General features: G+C 42.5%; 1 protein-coding gene across 1 annotated transcript; it reads right to left on the bottom strand.

Annotated features, from left to right (window-relative positions):
- Positions 1-7658: 7658 nt before the first annotated feature.
- Positions 7659-9012, bottom strand: NKX2-8 (NK2 homeobox 8). The gene is made up of 2 exons (XM_073637540.1): positions 8545-9012; positions 7659-8333 (listed from the first exon to the last, which is right to left on the bottom strand). The coding sequence occupies exons 1-2, from the start codon at positions 8687-8689 to the stop codon at positions 7849-7851; spliced, it is 630 nt and encodes a 209-aa protein (XP_073493641.1). The 5' UTR covers positions 8690-9012; the 3' UTR covers positions 7659-7848.
- Positions 9013-9768: the final 756 nt, after the last annotated feature.

Below are 9768 nucleotides of genomic sequence, written 5' to 3'. Positions count from 1 at the left end.
AGTTTTAATGTTATCTCTGTTTCTCCTTCCTCACTCATGAACGAGCTCCAAACCGAGACAACCCCTTTAAGGAAATCTATGGTCACTTTTAAGAATGATTTACAGAATTAGAACTATGGGGGAGATTTATGAAAACTGTTAAAAGAAAAACTTTGCCCATATCAGCTAATCACAATGCAACTTTCATATTGTATTCTGCTTTTAAAAAATAAAATCTGTGCTGTGATTGGTTGATATGGGCAACAAAAATGTTTTTCCTTTTAGACAGTTTCAGAAATCATTTTTGAATCTTAGCAGCAGATGATTGTATTAAATGCAGCCCTAACAAGTTCTGAGTTGTAGGAACCCATAATCTGGCCCCCACAGATGTCTATGGGACAATATTCTACCTTAGGGCGCATTCAGACGTCCGAATAAATCGGTCCGAGATCGGACTGCAATGCCCGGACTGGCCGCGAGTCTCCATATTGTCATGCTAGGTATGGGAAGAACTCAGCTTATGACGATGGGAAAAGGGGGAAGCCCAGCAACTAGGTAAAGGGGGAGTGGAGACCCCTAAGCAGATCTAGCAACACCCTGACTCCCCTATCATCGCTAAATGGGTTCCTCACCTGTCAATGAGCAGGATACCTTAGCCCTAGGCCCTAGGTAGAGAGGGGGGGGTAAGCACTAGTCAGCCCCACTGCAACTAAAGACAAACAAGGGAAACATACAAGCGGATACACTTAGCTTTGAGAAGACACCAGAGAGATGACGACTACAGACAAAGGAACTCCAAGAAGAATCCAACAGACTGCTAGAATTCCAGACCTGAACAGAGGAATTTACTCTATCACCAGACACTCTCTGGAGAAACTGAGTGTATTTAAAGATCCAGCAAGGGAGTGTCAATTAGCAGCAGAATGTATGGATCACCGCTGGGTCCTAAAGAGGGAGGGATGATGAAAGGATCAAGCAGGTGTATGCAAGGCCAAGCGCAGCGACCTTCTACAGCTGGATCCAGAATGACTGTCTGTCAAACCTGACACAGCCGTGACACCTGACCCAAGTGTGACAGCTTCATATATTTCTATGCAGCTGTCATATTGGGGTAGAGAGACTCGCGGCGAGTCTGCGCATTGCAGTCCGATCTCGGACCAATTTATACGGACATCTGAATGTACTTGCAATTCTAATTCTTGGACCAATCGTCATGGACCCAATGTTTCTATTATCACTTTTCACATTGTTGATACCTTAGCAATTATTGCAATGCATCTTGTTTTGTGGTTAGCAGTCAACTCTAATTTTTAAAATTTAGGAAGAGAAATGAGAAAACGGAAAAGAAAAAGAGAACAATTTGATAATTGTTTCATTCACAAAGATGAAGTGCTTACTTGTGGAAAATCCTTTTACTTTCGTGCAATTCTCAACTGTGTTTGCAGATGTTTCTGTGGAGAGTCTATGAAGATGCTGCATTGTCCAGAAGAGTGGGAAGAAGCGTCTACAAACATCGGGGTATGCTCTTGTACGTGTCCGCGTTTTATCTAAGAGTGGACAACCTCCACGAAGTAAGGGGTTAATTGGCTTTCTTAAGCTATCTAATTCCATCCCATTGTTGCGCTGAAGGCCACCATGTTTTAAATAGATACTATTGTCCCACCTAAAACCCATATAATTGTCACTGGGGACAGATTTAACAGCCTCCAATTGAAATAGGGTGGATTTGTTTTGTCCTGGTCTTTTTAATGCTCAACAAAAACCTTTTCAAGTTGGGGGACAATGGGAGATTTAAGGAAAGACTTCCCTGGGAAGACCTTCCAAAGATGGTCTCTTCCATATGTGATACAAGGTGGTCAGCAGCTGAATTTCTCGTCCCAGGTGACATCTACAGGGTTACAGCCCTGCAGTATGGATAGGAAACAGGGGAGGATGCCATCTCTCTAACCCTATCTCGTCAGCCGCCCCCCTTCTGTGACCTTCTCATTTAAATGCACGCCTCTTACATTTCAGCCTTTACATTGACAATTTGTCCTATTCACACTTGACTAAGCATCCTCCTAAGATACACTGCTTCACCTCCCACGTACATGCCTTGTATTACACGACTGACATGTCTTTTTATGGCCCTGGGAGACAGTTATACGAGCGCAATAAATTCCCTCATATTGGAATATAAACAAACAAATGCTACCTGCCACAATACATTATTTGTTTTACAGCACAGACGCTGCATTTGGGGGGCTATATTGCTGACCACTTCTCCAGTGCTTGGAGAAGAATATGCTACTGTTTAATCAACAGGAGAAAGTTATAACTGAAGTAGACATGGCGGAAAGGTCATCAAAAATTGGAATGACTTTTCAATAGTTGACAGTTTCATTTAATGAAACCTCATATAAAGACCGATGTACATGAATTCTCTTAAATAATGAAATTGAGGAACCATGGCATAGCATTGGGCTTATCAAAAGCCGGTGTGCCGCCGTGTAGTGCACCGTACAGCTCATAAGTTTGAGTTTTTCATCCATAGAAATATGGGATGAGAATACTCCAATGAGACATTGGTGTAAATACTTTGAAGCCCCAAAAAGATAGAAGTATTCTAGGAGTTATACCTTAATTTGCTAACCAGAAAAATATTATTTGCAAGCTTTCAGAGCACAGGGACTCCTTCCGGCAGGTTAACAAATGCCCGACGAAGGAGCCTCTGTACTCTGATAGCTTGCAAATAAAGGTATCACTCCTAGAATACGTCTGTCTTTTTGGGGCATAAAAGTATTTACATCGATTTTTCTGGCTAATACGGTACCACAATATAGTTTTTTATTGTACTTCGTATTAATGAGGCATGAAGCTCAACTTTTAGGAAACTTTAATAATTGTTTTATAAAAAGCTTTTAAAAGGGTTGTCCTCTCAGGAAATCTTTACCCCACGGCAACTTTTAGCATTAAAATAAAGTGCCATATTCATCTTCCATGGGTCCCTTGTTGAGTCTTCGCCGCTGCTCCCAGTGTCTAGAATTTCCTGCAGCCAATAACCACGCTTAGCGACTCTGTCTGAGTTGGCGGTTCAAGCTGCTGAGCTCACTGATTGGTTGCAGTGCTGTTGATGTGATGATACCGCTACAGCCAATGACAGAAAAGGGGAGCAGCAGTGGAGAGTCAGTGCTGGACCCAGGGTCAGTGAGTATAGCCTGGTTTGTTTGTTTTTTTATACCAAACTGCTCTGGCATGTTGTTGGGATGTGCTCAGGCACGTTGTTGGGCTGCGCTCAGGCATATTGTTGGGCTGCGCTCAGGCATGTTGTTGGGCTGCACTCAGGCACGTTGTTGGGCAGTGTTCAGGCATATTGTTGGGCTGCGCTCAGGCACGTTGTTGGGCTGCGCTCAGGCACGTTGTTGGGATGTGCTCAGGCACGTTGTTGGGCTGCGCTCAGGCATATTGTTGGACTGTGCTCAGGCATGTTGTTGGGCTGTGCTCAGGTACGTTGTTGGGCTGCGCTTAAGCATGTTGTTGGGCTGTGTTCAGGCATATTGTTGGGCTGCGCTCAGGCACATTGTTGAGATGTGCTCAGGCATGTTGTTGGGATGTGCTCAGGCACGTTGTTGGGATGTGCTCAGGCATGTTGTTGGGCTACGCTCAGGCACATTATTGAGATGTTCTCAGGCACGTTGTTGGGCTGTGCTCAGGCACGTTGTTGAGATGTGCTCAGGCACGTTGTTGGGATGTGCTCAGGCACGTTGTTGGGCTACGCTCAGGCACGTTGTTGAGATGTGCTCAGGCACGTTGTTGGGCTACGCTCAGGCAAGTTGTTGGTCCGTGCTCAGGTATGTTCTTGGGCTGCACTCAGGCATATTGTTGGGCTGCGCTCAGGCATGTTGTTGGGCTGCGCTTAGGCATGTTGTTGGGCTGTGTTCAGGCATATTGTTGGGCTGCGCTCAGGCACGTTGTTGGGCTGCGCTCAGGCACGTTGTTGGGATGTGCTCAGGCACGTTGTTGGGCTGCGTTCAGGCATATTGTTGGACTGCGCTCAGGCATGTTGTTGGGCTGCGTTCAGGTACGTTGTTGGGCTGCGCTTAAGCATGTTGTTGGGCTGTGTTCAGGCATATTGTTGGACTGCGCTCAGGCACGTTGTTGAGATGTGCTCAGGCATGTTGTTGGGATGTGCTCAGGCACGTTGTTGGGATGTGCTCAGGCACGTTGTTGGGCTGCGCTCAGGCACGTTGTTGGGATGTGCTCAGGCACGTTGTTGGGCTGCGCTCAGGCATATTGTTGGACTGTGCTCAGGCATGTTGTTGGGCTGCGCTCAGGTACGTTGTTGGGCTGCGCTTAAGCATGTTGTTGGGCTGTGTTCAGGCATATTGTTGGGCTGCGCTCAGGCACATTGTTGAGATGTGCTCAGGCATGTTGTTGGGATGTGCTCAGGCACGTTGTTGGGATGTGCTCAGGCATGTTGTTGGGCTACGCTCAGGCACGTTATTGAGATGTTCTCAGGCACGTTGTTGGGCTGTGCTCAGGCACGTTGTTGAGATGTGCTCAGGCACGTTGTTGGGATGTGCTCAGGCACGTTGTTGGGCTACGCTCAGGCACGTTGTTGAGATGTGCTCAGGCACGTTGTTGGGCTACGCTCAGGCAAGTTGTTGGTCCGTGCTCAGGTATGTTCTTGGGCTGCACTCAGGCATATTGTTGGGCTGCGCTCAGGCATGTTGTTGGGCTGCGCTTAGGCATGTTGTTGGGCTGTGTTCAGGCATATTGTTGGGCTGCGCTCAGGCACGTTGTTGGGCTGCGCTCAGGCACGTTGTTGGGATGTGCTCAGGCATGTTGTTGGGCTGCGTTCAGGCATATTGTTGGACTGCGCTCAGGCATGTTGTTGGGCTGCGTTTAGGTACGTTGTTGGGCTGCGCTTAAGCATGTTGTTGGGCTGTGTTCAGGCATATTGTTGGACTGCGCTCAGGCACGTTGTTGAGATGTGCTCAGGCATGTTGTTGGGATGTGCTCAGGCACGTTGTTGGGATGTGCTCAGGCACATTGTTGGGCTACGCTCAGGCACGTTCTTGAGATGTTCTCAGGCACGTTGTTGGACTGCGCTCAGGGACATTGTTGAGATGTGCTCAGGCACGTTGTTGGGATGTGCTCGGGCACGTTGTTGGGCTACGCTCAGGCACGTTGTTGGGATGTGCTCAGGCACGTTGTTGGGCTACGCTCAGGCACGTTGTTGAGATGTGATCAGTCACGTTGTTTGGCTGCGCTCAGGCATATTGTTGGGCTGCGCTCAGGCACATTATTGGGCTGCGCTCAGGGATATTGTTGGGCTGCGCTCAGTCACGTTGTTGGGCTGCGCTCAGGCACGTTAGTGGGCTGCGCTCAGGCACGCTCTCTCCAGCTAAGTTCTTCCCCCTTTTCAAAAAGTTGGCAAAGCTGGTTAAAAAAAAAGAGCAAAAGCTGAAAAAGGTTTGCACAAATACAAGATAATGTCAGGTTTCTGGTGCAAAACTGATGGATCTGCCCCAAAGTGTTTAGAGATTTCAACAGACTTTGTGCTCCCTGTTATCTCCTGGAGCGTCATATGGTTGTCACCATCAGAAAAGTTTTTCCAGGTCACATTACCTGAAACCTTCTAAATATTTTGTTATACGTAGATGCCAGTTGGCATATGTATATGCCTAAACTCCTCCTAGGTAGCAATAGTGTAAAAGTGAAAAATTGTAATTGTTTCACAATTTGAAAAAAAATAAAAAAATTGTTGTGCTCCTTTCTGACACTGATGTCCTTTTTTGTTATATAATAACAAAAACCATGGTGACTCAGTGGTTAGCACTGTTGCTTTGCAACACTGGGGTCCTGGGTTCAAATCCCACAAAGGACAACATCTGAAGGAGTTTGTATGTTATCCCCGTGTTTGTCTGAGTTTCCTCTGGTTTCCTCCCTCACTCTATGCTAATAGGTAATGTAGCTTGTGAGCCCCAATGGGGACAGTGATGATGGTTCTATTAAGTGCTGCAGAATATGATGATGCTATATAAATAAGCATAATAAATAAATACCTGACAGACCAATCTAAACCGCAACGTGATCACATAGTCATGGTTCCTGTAGAAATCAAACCTATGACATCAATGTGAACACAATGTTTTTTTTTGTGTGATGTCTAGATTTCTCCTCTATCTTAACATAAATCATATACTCGGCTTGATCTTGTAGAAAGATTTAACATGGCCACATTATTAAACTATTTACATTGGTTTTTGTGTCTTTTCAGAAAGTAAAAATAAATATATTACTTTGCTTCTCCATAATGCCTAGATAAATGGGAATTCATCAGTTCTTTCTCGGGATCTGTCAGCAAACCACCTGATTGTCACATACAAAGGATGGGATTTCCCCTGACATATTTTCATGTTTTTCTTGCTGCTCATAAAAACAAAATAATAATACATATATATATATCTATCTTAACTTGATTGATGGTTTTAACCTGGCTAAGTGCATAACCCTATAACAATATTAAATAAATAAGTAATATAATAATATATATACACGTGCACACACACACACACATATATATATATATATATATATATATATATATATACATAAATATATACACAATTATAAGTATATCCGGTATGGGGGGGTTGTGCCCATCTAGGCAGTGCTGCTGGATTCAGTATGTCCGTATACATATATATTATATATTTATATATGTGTGTGTAACGGTGTACTCTGTGTGTGTGTGTATATATATATATATATATATATATATATATATATATATATATATAAATATATATAAAACTCAATGATATATCAAAAACCCACAGAAATAATACATATTTCTTAATATATATACATATATATATATATATATACACACACAGAAAAGTATTGTCTCTGAGGGGTTTTGACACATCATTATTATTGTCACTGAGGGGTTTTGACATATCATTATTAGAGTACATTAATAAGCGTTATATTTATGGATTGTAAAACGAAATTATGAGGAAAATGTAATCAGAAGGAAAAAAATATTACGCCTGTAAAACTGAAATGAAAAAATGAATGTAAACATTTAAAAGATTCTCTAAGAACACATGTGAGGACCATCAGTAGGAATCTTATATCCAAGTGTCCAATAAAAAAAAAAGTTAATAAAAAAAAAAAACTAAAAATATTTAAAAGTTTTTAAAAACCTGTGCATTGTCTGTATTATGTTTCCATAGTAACAAGAGGGTTAAAATCGGTCAACAACAAGTATTTTTGTGAGTTTGCATCTTGCATTTTTGCATAGGATGCAGAAAGTTAGAACATTTGCTGGTGCTATTACAATGGATAAGTTTTGTGGTGCAAGTAACCATAGACCTACTTTCTTGGTAATTATGGTTTTCTAACCAGCACGGTGTGGCATTAAAATATGTCCAATTTCAGATCCATTTTTCTACCTCATACTCAGGGTATTCATTGTGATGAATAGTTGTAATAAAAGAAACACATAAAAGTTTACTCAATAATATTCGTGCTGAAATCTTTCAGGATACTGATGAAGATGCCTCCACTTACCTCTTTATAGACGACATGGATAAACACAGATCATTGGAAATAAAACACATTTAATTTGCTGTTAAATGGAAATGGACACATGGTATTATTTCTATGTACACAAATACAAATCTCTCAATATTTACAAATATAGTAGCAGGTACACTACTATCAATCCTGATAGGTAACAAAGTTTCATTCAGAGTTTATCTCCTGATAAAACTATAAAGTTCCATGCTGCAATTTTCTGGCCCAGTTTTAAGCCTGGGTGGATATTTGAGTCTTTTGGCATTCCACTTTTCATAACCTTTCTTCTTGAAATGTCATTGGTCACCATCTCCAGGAAAGACTGGATGGGTGAGGTAGATGTTGGCTATGGTGGTAGCTGTGGACAAAACTAAAAGCTCCTGTAGGTGGCAGTGTGGGAAAAAGGGGCAACTTGTCTGTAGTGCTGACTGGAGAGCAAGTATGGCAAGGCTTCCCATCTCTAACCAGTACTGGGACCACGACATGCTTCAGTAGAGGTGGAGGAGAGCTGCTCACCTCAGGCTTAGCTCTCTTCATCTTATATCTGTGGTTCTGGAACCATATCTTCACCTGGGTTGGGGTGAGTTGTAGAATGTGTGCTAGTTGGTCCCTTTCAGGGGCTGAGAGATATCTTTGCTGGCGAAATCTCCTCTCTAGCTCTAGGGTCTGAGCTTTGGAGAAGAGGACTCTCCTTTTCTTCTTCTTCTCGGATTCATGGCTGTGAGATGTGTTTTCACACCTCTGCATGGTGTCTGCTAAAGTTGTCTCTGAGCCGCTCTCATCGGAGGCTGGAAAATAATTAAAAAAAACCTATGTCAGAGAAAGAAAAAGAAACCAAATGCAAACTCAAACAATCAAGAAAAAGTAGTAAAAAGTGATTAACAAATGTTAGAAATTTATACCTTTGTGGCATACTATTCTGCCAAAAACCCAACAACAGTTTTGGTGTAAAAAAAAGTAAGACATTCTATATTAAATTTTAAACCAGTTCCAACTTACATATATAATGGTTCCTCTCGTTCTCCATCCAGTCTGGGTAAGGAGAGCTCCTTAAGGATGAGTCTGCTGGGATAACGTTGACATCATATTCCGGTAAATCCAAAATTCTCCGGACTGTGAAGCTTAGTCTACTGGAAGAGGACATCCTTGTAGAAGGAATAATCCAAAAGTATGAGAGGTTATGTGGGGTATGGTGGCCTAGCCTGGGGTCCGCACTTTGCTCCTTCTTCTCTCCAGTCGAGGCAAAATATTAGTGTCACTTACAGAAAGGAGCTGTTTATATAAACATGCCACCCCGTGTACACACAAACATAAACTAACCGCATTCACACCGTCCCAATCTACAGCATGCTAAGTACCAGAATGAGTCAAGTGCTTAAGACCCTAATGGGAATAGAAGCCCCCTCCTCTCACCTCCACTTATCCTCACTCCTCCCTAGAGATAACCCTTACCTCCCAATGACAACAGGAAACAAGATTCATCTTTACATATTCTGTCTGATTAGTCCGAAGTGGAACAGATAATGGGAATTGTTACTTGTGAATAACATCCTGGGTGGCATGCAGTGACCAACATTCCCCTTCTAAAATGACCCTCCCCCCCACCTCATTCTCCTCACCCCCTTTCCTTCTTCAGTGTAACTAAGGGATGCATCAAAGTGAATTACAACCACAAATTAAATAACTAAAATGATTGATTCGCTTTTATGGAGAATTCACCATCTATTCATGATGGCTGATGGTTGGCTGATACAAATCTTTGGTTTTGCATTATTCAGGATGTTTTCTACCCAGATTTCATTTGCATCCACCTGCCCTGTGTGAGATAGTACAAGCAATTCAGCCTTTACACTATCTCCCCAGGACCTGTTGAAAAGAGCCATGCTTCTGTCGATAAGGGACATATTTACTTTCACTCTGAATAAGAAAAGCTGTCTGAGAGGGAATAAAAATGGCCAGATTATCCAGATAAGAGCCCGTCTGTAACTTATTTTGTTCTCCTGACCACTGGTTTCATTCTTTTCTCTCTCCTTTTTTCCCTCTTTCACCATAGACTTTATACAAAGCACATCTTTTCACCCCAATTTCTATGTAAATTGAGAGTGCAGCCATATAAAATCATTGTTTTATACTTCTAGGCTAATTTTGTCACATATATTTATATATTTTCCTGGACTGGCTTTCTTTAAGAGATGCATAATATGCCACGTACATCATTTATTA

The sequence above is a fragment of the Phyllobates terribilis genome, unplaced genomic scaffold (genome assembly GCF_046119375.1).
Source record: "Phyllobates terribilis strain yellow unplaced genomic scaffold, ASM4611937v1 Scaffold_7__3_contigs__length_470593459, whole genome shotgun sequence".
In the NCBI taxonomy this organism is placed as follows: domain Eukaryota; kingdom Metazoa; phylum Chordata; class Amphibia; order Anura; family Dendrobatidae; genus Phyllobates; species Phyllobates terribilis.
This window is presented reverse-complemented; position numbering and strand designations above follow the sequence as displayed.